This window comes from Amyelois transitella, chromosome 3 (genome assembly GCF_032362555.1).
Source record: "Amyelois transitella isolate CPQ chromosome 3, ilAmyTran1.1, whole genome shotgun sequence".
In the NCBI taxonomy this organism is placed as follows: Eukaryota; Metazoa; Arthropoda; class Insecta; order Lepidoptera; family Pyralidae; genus Amyelois; species Amyelois transitella.
In genome coordinates, this window is record NC_083506.1 from 5,214,273 (window position 1) to 5,231,737 (window position 17,465).

Here is a 17,465-nt window from a genome sequence, read left to right on the forward strand (position 1 = left end):
GAGAATTATTCAAATCGGTTCAGTAGTTTCTGAGATTAGCGCGTTTAAACAAACAAACAAAACAAACTCTTCAGCTTTATAATATTAGTATAGATGGTACAGGCTGTATGTAAAATACTATTTTCCATTTATCGTGTTCTTGTCAATGTCTGTAAACAATTGAGGTTGACATTGACAGGTCTCTTACATCCGATACATTTTAAGAGTCTCTTACGATTTCTTTCTTTTTCATTCTAGCACATGAGAATTTCATGAGTGCGAATGATTAATACGATATAAGATGCTGTATTTGTAACTCAACATACTTATCATATTGAATTAAAACGATTACAACTTCATCGTTTCATTTCATGATCACGAAAATCACAGATGATGATGAAAGGATACTTTACAGTTTAATAATTACTAATCGTAATTACATTTTACTTATGTTCCTGTCTATTTGAATTAATTTCCTATATCAGTGACTGCACCAGTGTCAGATTTAAACCATTGATAGTGCTTTAAGTATTTTGGTATTTGTAATGTGATATTTGTATTCCTTTTGCGAACTTAATTTCTGACGAAGAGAAAATGAATTTTTATGTTTGTCTTGGATTTATATTTTTCATTCTAGAATTATGTCAGGGATCTGGCACAGATATAGCCTTAGATGCAAAAGCCAGTTTGTTACACCGCATAGATAGCTTAAATCTTTTAATATATACATGTCTTCTTACTCTTACTGTGCTAACTATTTGGGTGTTTAAACATAGACGTGTGAGCTGGATCCACGAGACTGGATTGGCCGTAATATATGGTAAGATAACCGATTTTCTACCGTGTTTTTCTGAACAAGAACGAAGTACCTACATCATTATTTTTATTATTTTATCATGTGATTTTCAAGGCCAATTTGATGATACTCTTTTTGTTACAATCATACTTTGGTTTTCCTCTACTTTTTTGTTTTTACACTTATATTCAACTTTAACTTGCCGTGTGGTTCACACCACCAATAGAAAAAATAATAGGACCACTCCATCTCTTTCCCATGGATGTCGTAAAAGGCGACTGAGGGGTAGGCTTATAAACTTGGGATTCTTCTTTTAGGCGATGGGCTAGCAACCTGTCACTATTTGAATCTCAATTCTATCTTAAAGCCGAATAGCTGAATGTGGCCTATTAGTCTTTACAAGACTGTTGGCTCTGCCTACCCCGCAAGGGATATCGACGTGATTATATGTATGTATGTATGTATTCAACTTTAAAGAGAGAAATTGAATCATAAGAACATCTAATAGGGTAATTGCGCTGGTTTGGCGTCCAGTTCTACTTTTCGTCCATTTCACTTTTAAACGCATATAAAAAGAATATAAACACACCTATGCACGCATGTTGCAACTTGTCATGATCCTTCATACTTAAGCAACAGTTCTAACAATCACAAAATCCAATTTGTCAAGTGAAAACTTCGAAAAAATTAAACTCAGTGGCCGGCATGTGTTCGTGTTGCGTAGACGTCATTGCCGATACAAAAAAAATAGCTGGTGCAGGAACACTCCGTGGTGGGTTTTATGACTATTTCACATAGATTGGGTAATATTTTGGCATGTAAGGATATTTAAGAGTATAACTAACATTATGTTCAGGTTATTTTACAATGTTTTTGTAGTAATCTTAGTAAAAGTTTGCGGACCAATACTGACATGCCTATTTTACCAATTATTTGGTATCCGTCCACGTGGACGGAAACTAAAACAGCAAGCTAAATATTTGGAATGTTCATTTTACTTTTTCAGACCTATAAAAAAATATGTGTTTTCTTTAGATATGAACTTTATTGGCTATTTGACAAGATATTTAGTTAACGTCCAATAATTTCTCAGTATTGCTTGTTTAAAAAAATGTTTAAATGGCATGGACGAAAACTAAACAGCAATTTTTTTTGTATTAGTTTTCGTCCATAATAGTGTGGAATCTACTTCTAACACATTTTCTTGTTAATTCGTACAGGTATTTCTAGTAGGTACTAAACTATGAAATTAATTGTTATAGATGGATTCGGGGAAATAAAAAAAGCAGGAAATCTACTGATGAAGAATAAATATTTTTGTTGATTAAATAAAAGATTATAAAGACAGTTTTTATTTAACATTGCATTTTTACTCTTTTTTACATATTGGACGGAAACTAGATCACACCAGGGCGAAAACCAAATTTTTTGGACGAAAACTAGTGAAATCTGCCATTTAACATTTAATTATTTATATAAAAAACAATGTAGTTATAATTAAAAGTTTCTTTATTTTTATCAAAAATAGACTATATGAGGTATTTAAACAAATATGAGCTATTTTAATTAGGATACTTTATCATATTATTTTTACGTCTGAAAGCTAGCAACTCCGCTAATTGGACGAAAACCAGCGCAATCACCCTACTTTCAATTATAACTCCTTATTTAAACTATTAAAACATGAGTTACTTGTCTGTTAAATAGGTACTCAAATGTGTTAACAGGTCTTATAGTAGGGGCAATAATAAGATATGCAGGCACGACAAACCAAGTCACTCACATTGATGTGCACCCAGCACCAGACACCAAGTACAACTTGTCAGTGCCACCTGACATGCTGCGGTTCCATTTCCCAGACAAGATCCAGATCGCATCTGGCGGTAAGTGAATTTATATTGTCAATTTTACAAGTAAATAAGTATTTTTTTCCCAATAACTATTACACAATAACAATCCCGATTGGGATAAGTCCACCATTGTACATATTTTTCTTAGATGATACACTTTACTAGATTGCTGAGGTACCTATCCTAAAATTAACCATTAAGTACTCAATTTTACCATGATAACTTATTATGAATAGAAGGTAATTTTTTCCTTTAGCATTAGATTGTATCTATATTGTGCAAAATCAAATGTTATATTTACTAAATGAAATAAAAGTCTCAAGAAAACAAGAAACATAACCCAAGTGTGTTACCTACATACCTTACTTATTTATGAAAACTGACAAATATAACATAATGTTTCAAGTACAATCTACCATGGTACCTAACAACTATTTTTAACACTAATAAATAATTAGCTCACATTCATCATCTCAAATAACTTGTTTATTTTTTCAGAGGTTCCCATACCAAATAAAACCTATGCTTACAGCTTTAGGGGTGAGATAGTGAATGTGGAACAAAATGAAATAGATCTTAAAGCCACATTTGACCCAGAAATTTTCTTCAATATAATTTTACCTCCAATTATCTTTCATGCGGGGTATTGCTTGAAAAGGGTAAGTTTATTCATACCACTGATCATTGAATAAAACAAACTTTTAAAAATTTAGTGTACTTTAATTGTTTTCCCTTTTTTTTTCCAGAAATATTTCTTTCGTAACCTTGGTGCAATATTAACATTTGCAATGGTGGGCACAGCTTTATCGGCGTTAGTTATTGGATCTCTGATGTATGGCTGTGTGCAGTTGATGCCAGCTTCCTTGGCCTCCAGCTTCACATTTCTGGACACTCTGTACTTCGGTGCTCTCATCTCGCCAACTGATCCACTCACAGTATTAGCTATATTTTCCCAGTTAAAGGTAAGTTTTTGTTTCTCAGAAAATATCAGCACACAAAGCAAATGAATAATCAGTCTAAAAGTAAGTTGTTTCTAAAATTGTAATTGGATTGCTTTTGCATTTATTTATCTTCTTCGGAATAAGGAAAATATTATCTATTTACACATTTACACATTCTTATTACATTGATTTTAAATTTGTCAAATAAGTTTCGTTATCTTATCTAAAATCAGGGTAATTAAACTCATAAATTAAAGTAAAAAATATTAAGTAACCAAGAAAGCATACAACAATAATTATTCGGTATTGTACAAATGTTTAATTAGGTCACATTTACAACAAATAAAATATAACTAGGCATTAATTTTATTCTATTGGACATGAACTTGAACAGATAGACTTAACCTTCTGTACTATTTTAATGTTGTTTCTCAGACTATTATAATCCTGTCAATAATTAAATTACATATTATCAGTACTATGAAACCACACTCATATAATAAAATGTATTGTTTTATCAATTGGTTCGTTTTCAGGTTGATGTTAATTTGTACGCCATGATTTTCGGCGAGAGCGTTCTCAATGATGCTGTAGCATTAGTACTTAGCGGGTAAGATTTTTTTTTTTAATACATACAAACAGATAATCGCGTCTTATATTTATTTACGGAGTAAATAGAGCCAAAAGTCTAGCATAAGCTGTGTGGCTTTATTATAAAATCGAGATCCAATTCATGTAAAAAAAATATTCTGTCCCACTTCATTTCATGTGTTTGTTAACAATGAGGATAAATAGTAATGGTTGTATTAATTTAAAGTATTAATTAAATCAATACGTATTTATAACATTGCGAATGATAATTTGTATGTCAACGAGGACACCGAAATCCGGACAAATACAAATAGCTGTACCTATCGAACAAATACATTTTTAGATAATATACTCATCTAAAGATTGTTGTCATTGGACAGTGATTTGACACTTTTCCAGCAAATTGTTTCATAGTTTTCATATGAATCATGACCGCGCTAAACATTACGCAATGACTACAAAATAACATGGACCAGGCATGGCTAAAAAGTCACCTCAAATAATTTATAATGAATACATACATACAATCACGTTTAAATCTTGAAAAGACTGAAAGGCCACATTCAGCTGTTTGGTTTAAGAATACTAGTGTCAGGTTGCCCGGTCAGCCCATCGCCTACAAGAAGAATTCCAAGTTTATTAGCCTTTCCGTTAATTACTCTTAACATATGGAGCAGTCCCATTCTTAAATGTCGGGAAACACACGGCAATATTTTTTGACTTTAAATTTTGGAATATAAAAAGGGGTTCCTTTTTGTAGAATTCCGTACGTTTTCTCTTTTATATTCTTAACCTTAAGAAAGTTGAAACGATTGAATGGATATTCCACAACTCAGATTTAAGAAAGAACTATTGACATATCTAGTGCCTAACACAAATATTATTTTTATTCCAGTGCTATACAAAATTACGAAAAACGGTACTCTAACGATGGTGGCTTTGAAATAACTGCTTTCTTGGCAGCCATTGGTGACTTCATCGGGATTTTCAGTCTCTCGCTACTTATCGGCGCTTTGATGGGCTGTCTGACAGCATTGATATCCTTTTAAGAAGTATAAAAATAGCTCAGTCACATAATGCCAGGATTGCAATATCAAATGTGCTTTCATGTTAGGATAGATTAGATTTATTTTCAAAATTGGATACAAGGTAGGTATCACTTATTGACGTCAACATAACATTATATCCAAAGCGTATTTATTTTTAATATACATCGTGGACAAATGCACATTGTCCACATTAATGTTGTCGTCAGTGCCGGGCCGGCATTTCAAATTCAATTTCCTATCGAAAATAAGTTGATAAGATAATTGAAAAAACAAACAAGGAAACAAAATAAACGCCAGATATGCGACAACATACTGTCGTTAAGGAAATATTATCCAAAAATTGCCTGCCAGTAGGTATAGTGTCTCTTATTCGACTGCGGCACATCTAAAGAAAAAGGTCTAACACTAAACATCCCCCTTCTAGCGTTGTATCTGTTGCAACCTCGCCTTAATAGATACACGGGGTCTGCCTATAAACACAATCCTAGATTGGATAAGTCAAGTTTACACGAAGCGTCTCCCTTATTTTTTATTGACAGCCACGTCTGTGACACAGGAGGTCCAAGGTTCGAATCCCGGCCATGGCATGATAAGAAACGAACTTTCTCTGATGGGAATAGGTCTTGGATGTTTATGTTTATAAGTATTTATTATAAAATATAGTATCGTTGAGTTAGAATAGTAACACAAGACCGAACTTACTTGCTTCGAGGCTACCTCAATCTGTGTAATCTGTCCCATATATATTTATATTCATGATACCACTGAACAATGCTGTGGCGACATTTCCATATTTTTTATCACTGATTGTTGTTGGTTGGAAGAGTGCAATATGTCCTTAACTGATATTCACATGACGAAGTTCACTCACGTGCGCGAATGGCCTCTGTTGGAGTCAGCGCTGTTTGTGCTCATGTCGTACGCCGCTTTCCTGATAGCTGAAGTATGGGAATTAACAGGTAGATACGTTTTTATATAAGCTCTGAAATGAAATATATAAAATCATTCCTCTATCCCGAAGAGGTAGGAAGGGATTACATCATTCCACTTACCACGATACCTAGATAGTTCTCTCGTTTTATTCATTTTCATACTCTCTCTAAGCCGCTAGAGTTACGTCAACACAAATAATAAGAGTATAAAGGTCATGGGAGCCCATAAGCCAATGCGTAGGGGTCTTGTCTACTGCAGAATCTGTGAAAATAATAGTCCTAATTTCTTGAAATAATTTATCGAATCCCCCAAATGGCAGTACATGTAGATAATATAAAATGTATCTCAGGTGTGTTGTCAATGCTACATACACCATAGTTTTATTTCAACGGGAGTAAATAATATAATTTTTTAAGCAATGGTTTTGCCAAAAGTAAAGAGCTTATAAGATAGATTTCGTCCATGTAAAATTAAATACAGAATATTTTTTATGACACGACTATAAACATAAATTATCTCGCAAAATTATCCTTTTGTGACATGATTATAAACATAAATTGTCTTGGAAAAACCGCACTAGATAATAAAAACGTGTTTAAAATATATCGATAGATAGCCACCTCCACTCATTCAAAGGTCATATCACTCTTTATCAATGAATCAACATAATTTAATCATATCTAGGTCGAAACAGAACCAGACGCACCAATGACTCAGTATCATTGATAGAAGTATGTATCAGGTTACGAGTTCCATTAAGTATTTTTACAAGTCTCGTAGTCTGAAGGGTCTATGTACATTAACCGTCTTTAAGAACTATTAATTGCATACTTACATACTCTATCGTCCGTTGGCGTTATTCCTTATAGCTTGTATTTTTATTCTTTGAATCTCTTCAGCACATACATAAAAGTTACAATATAAACATAAGAAGGTACATAAACAAACCCAACTAATATTGTAAATGCGAAAGTTAGTTTATTTGTTTGTTTGTTACCACTTCACGGGTCTACTGAATTAATCTTCTTAAAAATTTTATAGATGGCGCAAAATTCTCGCGGAAGAAGCTGCGGGTAAAAGCTAGTAATGAAATAAAAAAGGATCATAAAATAGTTTATGATTTAATATTGTTTTACAGGCGTTGTGGCGGTGCTATTCTGCGGGATATGCCAAGCTCACTACACGTACAACAACCTATCGTCGGACTCGCGCAACCGCACCAAGCAACTGTTCGAGTTGCTCAACTTTCTGGCGGAGAACTTCATATTCACATACATCGGCGTTTCAATGTTCACCTTCCCAAAGCATCACTTCGATCCCTGGTTCATCATCGCCGGATTTGTATCCTTTTCTGTATTGAGCATTCATTTGCGCTCGAAAAATTATTTATAAGTATTTTTTTCTTGCAAATTCATCGCTATACTGTTTTAAATAGGTGCCTGTTTTTAAAACTATTTATGATGTAAACAAATCAGAGTGGCATGAACACTATGTCTAAAAAACACGTCTTTTCTCTCGCGGTATCAAATTGTTACCCTATCGCTTAATGAATAAAATCCCTAACGGACCTAAAAGCTTATCCCTTGTTTGACTTTTGAATTTCGCGTAAGATTATTAAAAAAAAGATTTCCTTAATCCCTGAATCAGGTGACTTCAACTCTCGGTCGGGCTGTGAACATTTATCCCTTATCGTTCCTCTTAAATCTCGGACGAAAACCACCGATACCAATGAACTTCCAACACATGTTGTTTTTCTCTGGTAAGTAACACTGACTCGCCGAACTCCGTGATAAATGACATTATCAGGAATTTTATTATTGTTGTGAATGGAGATGAAAACAAAATGTCCTCCAGTATAAAAAAGAGCTTATTTTCATATAGCAATAAAAACTTTCTGGTACATTTTATCTCGCGGGGGCGACGAGTTTTTATGCCAGCTTTCATACAAAAGGAACAAATCTCTTTGCAATACCACCGCTTTCTGTCTTGAAAAATTTTTTGCTTTATAATAAAAATTTAAATATAAAAAATACTGTATTCAGGCCTCAGGGGAGCGATGTCGTTCGCCCTAGCTATTCGCAACACGGTATCGGATGCCCGCCAAGCCATGTTGACAACCACGTCGCTCATCGTCATCGCCACGGTCGTCCTTCAAGGCGGCGCGGCGACACACGCGCTCGCTTATCTTCGTATACCCACCGGGTACGTAGCGGGCATCAATCCATAAAGAAAATATTTGTTTTTGTTTGTAACTCAAACACTACTATGCTTATATGAAATAAAAATTTATGGTAGACATTGGCGAAACCTTCAAGAGTAACAAAGGCTACTTCTTCTAGTAATTCCCACTGAAGCGAAGCCCCCCGCAAAAGCTAGAATGCGAATACATAAAATTACGCCTTTTTCCTGGCTAAGGGAAAGTTATAAATCAGAAGAAATCAGGCAGAATCTGTCAGATACTAAGTGATAACGTACAGCCTAAGCTACTGGTCGTGGGTAGGAGGAATTGACATTAAATGATTTATTTTTAGACAAGGACAAAACGACGAAAGCGACGCTCTGCCTTACCGCGACGTAAGAAGTGTAAGTATTTTGTCATTTGCACATTACTGTTCTTTCTCATTTAATTTGCACTTTTACAGCTGTAGTAATTTTTACAATTAACTAGTAAAAAGTTTTCGAAATTTAATCGAAATAATTTAAAAATATTAAATCGTGGTGGTGATAAATCACATTGTCTGTGTTGCTTTGTTTTACCCTATGTTATGTCTAAGCTAATATTATTTATACTTTTGCTTAATTTCTCATTTAGATTTGATAAAATGCCGCTTATTTGACAAGCAGGCACTTCATCGTAAATACCAATCTGACCACAAGTAATTGCTCATTAGAATGTGCAAGTGATATTAGATATCATAACAAAATTTGCCTGCAACCATTAAATTCATACACACTGTTCGAACGAGTGTACCGACACCAAGAAGTGTTTGATTTGTAAATGAGAAGCTTAAGTTAGATTATTTACTAAATCAAGATGTAAATATAATTAACCCAATGTCATTCGTTCGGGTACAGTTGTTTGCATATAGAACTGCACAAAGTTAGGGAAAATGCTGCGCATGTAATTAATAACACATTGTTGTGGCAGCTGTACCAGGCCACGGACACTGGGGGATCGGTACGTACTGTATAGACACGATAACGCACTATATGCCGCTTTATGTGTTAACTCATCACCCTTGACATCTTCATATATACAATTATTTTTTTGCTTTTGTAACTTTAAAAATGGGAACTTTACAATTGAATATTTAAGTCCTTTTCATTTATCCAAAGCAGCTTTAAAATATCCATATGTTTTATGTTGGTGTCTTACCTGATAAAATACAATAGATTTTTGGTCAATAGCCAAAAGGGCAGCGTTTTGCACAAGTGTTATAATCCCTCCTAACCTCACCTCAATGTTCGCGTTTTAGGACGACGCAAACAAAATTAGAACTTGTATTACTTTTACGTTGCAGAAAGGAATATAAGCATGACAAAAATCAATTTAAGATTAATAGCGCTAGCAAAATGGCAAGCACTAACAGTGTCTATAATACTAGTTTATGTATGGACCGTCATATGAATAAAGAAAATAATAGGAGACACGATATAACCATGTTTGTATACTAAAACATATTTGTTGTTCAGCCCGGAGACATAGGATTCGGGCTTCGAAATTTGGATTCCACGCAACCGGCCAGTTGCGACAGGGCGACAGTAAGACTAATAAATATCAATGCACGCATTTTAATATAACAATAATTGCACGCGTACCATGTATGTATACTAACCGGTTGGGAATTGAAAAGACTATTTTCTAACAATTTTATTCCAGTGTATATATTTTCATAATATTCTTTAATTAATGATTAATAAAGGAATTTAGGCCATGTTGGAATTCTGAAAAACATTTTTTGAATTCTTTAGTAACAGTTTTTTACTTGATTGTACTTTCTGATGAAATTGTTAAAAATATTCTTTCCTATAATCATTGTAACACTTTTTAACAAGTATAATACAGTGCACAGAATGTACAAATTTTAACAGCACTTTTGGCCACTTAAAACAAAATAGCATGTACTTATTATACTTGTTATAGGTATTTCCTTCCCAATCTTCAATATTTATTTGGTTCTTTTTGCTTTTCTTTTTTCAATATTTAGAACGGCCGCATGGTAGTTAAGTGGGACAAAGGAGATAGTGCAGTGGTTATGCCTTGGCAACTAAAATACGAAGTATGTATTATAATAACATTCATTTAATTTAATACCATCTCACCTCTCATATTACTACATAATAATAAAGCAACGCATGTTACGCACGTGCAGCATGTACTTGTATATGGTTGTCGTCAAACTCCATATTTAGTTATGAATCAGTTATTTTACACTTAGAATTTAAATATAAAGCAATCATATTGAAATTAAAATTAAATCATAAACTTAATCTGAATTCACTAGCGACACAACGCGACACCACCCCTCCTCACCTTGTCGCGTAGAATTATTTATCGTTATCAAAATAAGGCAAAAAGAGTTCCTTCATACATTTCCATACAAATCAAATCGGTCGCATGCGTCGGGAGTGAGTTCAAAACTTCGCAATTGATCGCTTTATGGTTTCGTAGGAGACGCCACGTGAAGGAGGGGAGAAAGCCCGCTTGGCCCGATTGTGGGGGGCAGTGGACTCCAAACTGCTGAAGCCGCTGCTGACACACGCGAGGCCCCCGCTCACAGACACCCTGCCCGGGTTCATGAGACCTATCGCCCGTGTACTCACAACCACACATCAATACACCCAAGGAGTAAGTACTTACTAAGTTAGTTGCATTTTCATTCTTTTAGGGTTCCGAAGACAAGTGACAAAAATGACAGCTATTTTAATCGGTAATAAATTAAATACTAATGAACCGATTGCACAACAACATTTTACAGTATGATTTAGAAATATGAAATTACTAAGGATCTCTCTATTCCATACAATATGTAACTGATGAACGAAAAATCTTTTTAATGGCATGGTGGTTGCTAAAACAGTTTTTTGATGTTACTAATATTTTAATGCTCTGACTTTATCGAATAATTCAAAGTCAACTTTTCGAACGTACTCGGGCATCCATTCATTTATAAACTATATAATAAGGCTACTCAACCATACTTTCAATATATGTATTTGAAAAAATTATGAAGCTAAAATCCAATGGATAATTTAGGTTTTCATAGTTAATGAACTAAGTTCTAATATAGCCTGTTCGCTTTCAGGACAACAACCTACGCAGAACAGACTCTGACTCGGACCTTTGCATCGACGAGCCTCAACCAGTGCCAACAAGTATTGACCCTCAGGTAAATATACTTAGGACAAAACTGTACCTGTATTCATATTGAAAACCTTCGTTTTTATAATTTTAATTTTGATTTGCTTTTTGAGTCTGTTTAGTTTTAAGTAAGGACAATCGCCTCGTTTTTCATAAAGCAGCATTAATTTTATTGAAAACTATATTACCTTTATAGAGTGACAGAAAAACAAAGTCTAATGATAAACTGAAAAAGTATTATTGTACTTATCGAATTATGAAGCATTTACTCCCTTATTAAATAGAGTAAGATAAAATCGCAATTAAGAAAGGTATGTGTGTCAAAATAATTTGATTGATGCAACATCAATAATACTGTTTTCCGTGCGATTGAAAAAAAGGAAATTTATGTATTATGTATGTAAGTATATTTGATTTCTGTTAAATATATATATATTTCTGTTTTGGTTGCAGCTATCAATTAATGTTCGGAACGGATATGGGCATGTCTAATCATTGTAGCGTTAGTGAATATCGGCTGTGATATAAATTGAATTAAGGTTTTAGCAAAAATTCATAGATGAAATATTTTGACATTGCACGCAGCAATTGTGGCCTGGACACGTGGACACGAGAATCTCGGTGGAAGGTATCACAGGAAGTAACATATAAAATGCTTTTAAAGACATCATGTTCTAAGCTATGTGTGCCACAGTTTGTATGTTTGTACGTATAGCTTCTGCACGGTCAGTGTTATTAAAAGGAAGAATTGTAAATATTTATTGATATATCAACGCCCAAAAAGGATTTTATGTTGGATGTGAATTTTCCTTTTAACTCAGCATAGCAGTGATGTTTACTAATACAATCGGCAAATGTTTTGCTATTTCATGGAAATGTGATATTTTTTTAAACAAGGACTGGAATCAAACTGTTATTGGGACTATAAATTTTTCAGTTGTCCTTCGTAAATATAGATATATTTGTTCTTTTTTTCAGTAACTAAACAGTGGACCATAAAAGCTCACTAAAATAGAACTAGTTATCATAGAATTAGTTTAAATAATACTACCTACTTAAATAAATTGTAGTAGTATGTAGCGGAATATCATTTCTGATTATTATTATTTTCATCATAGCCTCGAATGATCTGATGTTTGCGCTTTGCTGGACCTGCGATATATTTTAAATTTAACATTTTTACTTATTAAAAAAAATTGCGTCCATACAATGGTCAAAAGTATTCCTAATTTAATTAGATGACGATTTCTTGTTTGTTTTTGTTATAATATTTTATTTTTCGGAGTATAAATATATAGAGGTTTTTAAAACCGTCTGTTTGATGTGTATTCCCTAAGAAAATTTTGAAATTCTACTTAATATTAGAAATAAGTAAGGTATAATCTATATGTTTCTGTCTCAATTCTATTTCTGGAGCTTTATAAATAGCTTTCTTGTATTTATAAACACGATGTTTTATTCTTTGTGGAAACTTCTCACAATGACAAAAAATGTTAAATGAAACTTAAGTTGTTCACATAAGTCTTTATTAAAATATTTCCAGCATATTAGGACAGGCATAATTTCACAGGGTTTTTTTTATGTCAACATAATGTTTGTGGTTTGTAGTTTATACAAAAAAAATTGTATACAAAATGTGAACATTGCGAGCGACTGTAATTTTGTTTATGCAATTATTAAATAAATTTTGAAATATTTTGCTTTTATTTACAATTGTGGCCTGCAATAAAATGCTAATATTTCCTTTGACTAACATATAACAATAGAAAATTTAAAACAACTTATATCACTTCTTGATCAATGGTGTATCCTTTACTTGATTTTTTAATAAGTCCCTTATTCTATTAGTCACCTTAAATTGTGGTCCATGACCTGGTATAATCCAGTCTGCCATCTCTGCAACTTTAGCTCTATGTTTCATTTGTTCAACTGGATCATCACTGCCTGCTTCCAACCATATATTTGGATTCTCAATATCTTCCAATTTTTCAAAAAGATCTCCTAAGATAAACATAACAATTGTTTAAGGAAAAATAATAGAACATATTGTATGTATAACATATTAACAAACTTAGCCAATTGCATACTTAGAACTTTTTTATTTATATTTTCTGGATGTTGTAAACGGCGACTTAGGAATAGGCTTACAAACTTGGAATTCTTCTTTTAGGCGATGGTCTGGCAACCTGTCACTATTTGAATCTCACATCTTTCATTAAGCCAAACAGCTAAAAGTGTCCTATCAGTCTCATCGACTCTGTCTACCCTGCAAGGTATATAGACGTAATCGTATGTATGTATGTATGCTGAAAGGACTTTAGCTCAGTAGTGGCATATGATGTAGCTTGGTAAAAAGAAATCTGCTAGAACCTCACACAGGAATAATAAGGTGGAAACTTAAAAGTATTCAATACATGTTTATATATGTACTTGTATTACCATGTATCATATACTTTTTGGTAAAATATTTATTACGCCTTAATTCCTCATGGTATAGACAGAGCCAAAATCTCAAAAATAATGAAAGGTCACATTCAACTGGATGACTTAACAATGTAATTTAATGACCCAGTGATAGTGACAGGTTGCTAGCCCATCTAGGTTAATAATCCCAAGATTCATTGATTTACTTTTACAATCTGCTCTGCATATGTGGAAAAGCAGTTGGCACTCAATGTCTTTTCTTCACCACAGAAGCACTGCACAGCAGCTTGAATGTGCCTACTTTTAGTCGCCTTTTACAACACACATTGAAAAGAAATTAAGAGGTCATTTTCTAATGTGCCAGGAACCTAATGGCACATATTTAATAATAATAATGTATTGTTGTAGTAGTATATTAAATAAAAAAGAATATAACAGCAATTGTCACATCAAGTTCCACCCTTCACTACAAGGGACAGGACCCTTCTTGTGTTTATTATTATAGACTTACCAGCAATAGCAACTGTTTCACCATCTTTGGAGTGTACAAGAACTGTAACATCTGATAGGGTGTGGCCAGGAGTTGGTATGACTTTTACACTGTCATTAATGATATATTCTTCACCTGTTAAATAAACAAAAGGTCAATCTTACAGTGAGGGAAAATATCATTAGGCAACCTGCACATTCAGACAACTGGATGATGCCCATAATTCAACAGGGGTAAGGTTTTCCTGCAACATTTGTGGAGGTGAGACAGGAGTAGTTTGAAGTCAAGGCCTGACTTACGTAACTGCTTATTATGGTTTGAGTAAATGTGCACCTTAGGTTCCTCTTGGAGAAGTGAGAATGTAACTAATATATCACCAGGAGGAAATTGCTTCTTTTTATAACCATAAGTTCTTTAATTTTTTATAATAGTAAGTTAAATTCTGTAATTTCTAAATACATTTATACACATTTAACTTACCTTTGTCAAATGCATGTAAATAATATTTATCTTTAAATGAAATACTAAACCCAACAATGTGTTTAGCTTTCATGAAAAGGTTGTTATTTCCTATATGATCTGAATGGCCATGGGTGGATACTACAATATTTATGTCATCCGAAGTAATGTTCCATTGATTTAATGCTGTGAAAAACATACACAAAAAATTGTAAATTAGAACTTGAATGTAGATTAAAGTATTTTAAATAATAAAACAATCAACCAGTTTTACACTGGTTTGATTGTTTCACTAGTATGTAGGTACGCCCGCAGTAGAGCTGTAACAAACTGTATGTATTCGGTACTGAGTAACGGGTATGCGCTCTGGTACCGAGTAACGAAACGTTACTCTCGAATGTATTTCGTTAATCGCACGATTTCGTTACTCGCATTTTTTTGTATAATGGGTTCATTTCACGCATGCGCACATTGCGCACGCTTCATTCAAAACCGTACGTTACAATAACAAAATACAAAAGAACAATGACTGTTAATGATTGTTGCTAAGGGAACGATATTATAATTAGGGATGAAGCTTAACAAATAGTTTTTGATTTGTTTAACATTATGTTTTTATTTAATACGTCTAATTTTAGTTCAAGAACAAAAGATTCTGTTGTTTAAAATATGGTTTTATTTAATATGTCTAAATTCAGTTTAAGAACAAATGATTCTGTTGTTTAGAATATGTTTTTGTTTAAATAAATATAATAAATAATAAATATATACGGGACAAATTACACTGATTGAGTTAGCCTCGAAGTAAGTTCGAGACTTGTGTTACGAGATACTAACTCAACGATACTATATTTTATAATAAATACTTATATAGATAAACATCCAAGACCCAGGCCAATCAGAAAAAGTTCTTTTCTCATCATGCCCTGGCCGGGATTCGAACCCGGGACCTCCGGTGTCACAGACAAGCGTACTACCGCTGAGCCACAGAGGCCGTCATCCGTTTAATATGTCTAATTTCAGTTTAAAAATAAAAGATTTTTGTTCTCGAAATGTTTTTGTCATTAAATAAGTTTGACAGTGTTGCTTTTTCATTATAATTTAGAGATTCTGTCAATACTTCATTTGCAGTTCGACACCCGTATCAAACTATACAAAATACGAATCGATTCGTTTTGTTGGGTTATACTGAGGTATCAAAAGTAACGAGTAACGTAACGATACGATAGTAACGAGTACTCATTTTAAAAGTAACGAATACATACGGGTTTGCTTTTTCTCGTTACTTTTACACCTCTAGCCCGCAGCGCTTTCCGCGTAATACAAAACAACCCGCTAATTGCCGTACCCGCGTGCATTTCGGGAAACCCTATTGCACATGCCAAATTTCTAGACCTAGCGATTTTTTAATATATAAATACAGTCAGCCTAATATTTTTAAGCAAAGAATTAAGAAATTATTGATCATACCTTTTAAAATTTTATCAGCGTCCCAAGAAGTCATAGTATCCACAATTATATTATGAGGACCCTTTACTAAAGTACAACTGCAGTTTGCAATCACCTCATCTTTGCCACTATTAATTGAATATCCTTCATATAATACTACAATTTCACTCATCATGAAAATAAGACATCACTTCAAATCAAAATAAAAGGATATTGGATATTGAAATCAAAAACAACAACATAACCTCAACCCATACATTCCTTGACATTGACAGAGATAGTGAATAGGAGTTGCCTCTTAGAATATCGACTTGATTAGAAATAAAGTTGCCTACATTGAATGAGTTGGTATTGGTAAAAAAGGGAAAGTAGCAACTTATTTTAATTTATACAATTAATTTTTGAGTCAAACATACTTAAACAAATACATTTAAATGACCACTTCTACCTAAAACTCTAGGTCTGTCAATTTTTATGCCGTGTGGGTCTCAGCACATTAAAATACGGCCACTCCATCACTTTCGCACGGATGTCATAAGAGGCGACTAAATTACTTCGGATTTTTATGGCGATGTTTTTACCTGTCAATATTTGAACCTCAATTTTATAATTAAGCCATACAGTACAGCAGAACATGGCCTATCAGTCTCTTCAGGACTGTTGGCTCTGTCTACCCCGCAAGGGATATAGACATGACTACATCAATGTATGTTTCTATCGTTTCTGTTTATGATATAAATCAAGGATACGTGAAATTATCTCTTTTTTGTAAAACACGCCATTTTTGATACTTATAAACTTTAATATAATACTAATAAAGGCTTGTAAACTTGGGATTCTTTGTTTAGGTGACAGACTAGCAACCTGTCACTATTTGAATCTCAATTCTATCATTATGCCAAACAGCTAAACGTCAGTCTTTTTAAGACTGTTGGCTCTGTATACCTCGCAAGGAAGGAAGTGATTATATGTATGTATGTATAAACTTTCGCATTGCCTGATTATAAATGTGTGTATTCGTATACATTAATAAGCACATGTATGTATATATAATAATAGGCACAACATTTTCTTGACATCCACTTCCTGTATTCGCGAGCGCAGACTGAACGGTCTAACTCTTATACACTATTCGATTATCA

The 17,465-nt window shown here is 33.5% G+C and overlaps 2 protein-coding genes across 7 annotated transcripts; one reads left to right on the forward strand and one right to left on the reverse strand.

Annotated features, from left to right (window-relative positions):
* The first annotated feature begins 267 nt into the window (after positions 1 to 267).
* LOC106138187 (sodium/hydrogen exchanger 6) lies at positions 268 to 13,196 on the forward strand. 6 transcript variants are annotated; one of them, XM_060952242.1, is made up of 16 exons: positions 268 to 799; positions 2,503 to 2,658; positions 3,124 to 3,284; positions 3,372 to 3,587; positions 4,103 to 4,176; positions 5,053 to 5,199; positions 6,065 to 6,165; positions 7,278 to 7,480; positions 7,787 to 7,898; positions 8,182 to 8,341; positions 8,671 to 8,722; positions 9,288 to 9,317; positions 9,833 to 9,901; positions 10,812 to 10,988; positions 11,446 to 11,529; positions 11,955 to 13,196. In XM_060952242.1, the coding sequence occupies exons 1-16, from the start codon at positions 574 to 576 to the stop codon at positions 11,991 to 11,993; spliced, it is 2,007 nt and encodes a 668-aa protein (XP_060808225.1). In that variant the 5' UTR covers positions 268 to 573; the 3' UTR covers positions 11,994 to 13,196. The 6 variants fall into 6 exon arrangements, with proteins under 6 accessions (XP_060808225.1, XP_060808239.1, XP_060808220.1 ...); XM_060952237.1 differs by lacking the exon at positions 9,833 to 9,901 and adding an exon at positions 10,348 to 10,419 and having other exon boundaries at positions 294 to 799; XM_060952256.1 differs by lacking the exon at positions 9,288 to 9,317 and having other exon boundaries at positions 272 to 799.
* LOC106138189 (metallo-beta-lactamase domain-containing protein 1) lies at positions 13,177 to 16,600 on the reverse strand. The gene is made up of 4 exons (XM_013339270.2): positions 16,345 to 16,600; positions 14,896 to 15,060; positions 14,437 to 14,550; positions 13,177 to 13,502 (listed from the first exon to the last, which is right to left on the reverse strand). Exons 1-4 carry the CDS (start codon positions 16,496 to 16,498, stop codon positions 13,288 to 13,290), a joined length of 648 nt encoding a protein of 215 aa, XP_013194724.1. The 5' UTR covers positions 16,499 to 16,600; the 3' UTR covers positions 13,177 to 13,287.
* Positions 16,601 to 17,465: the final 865 nt, after the last annotated feature.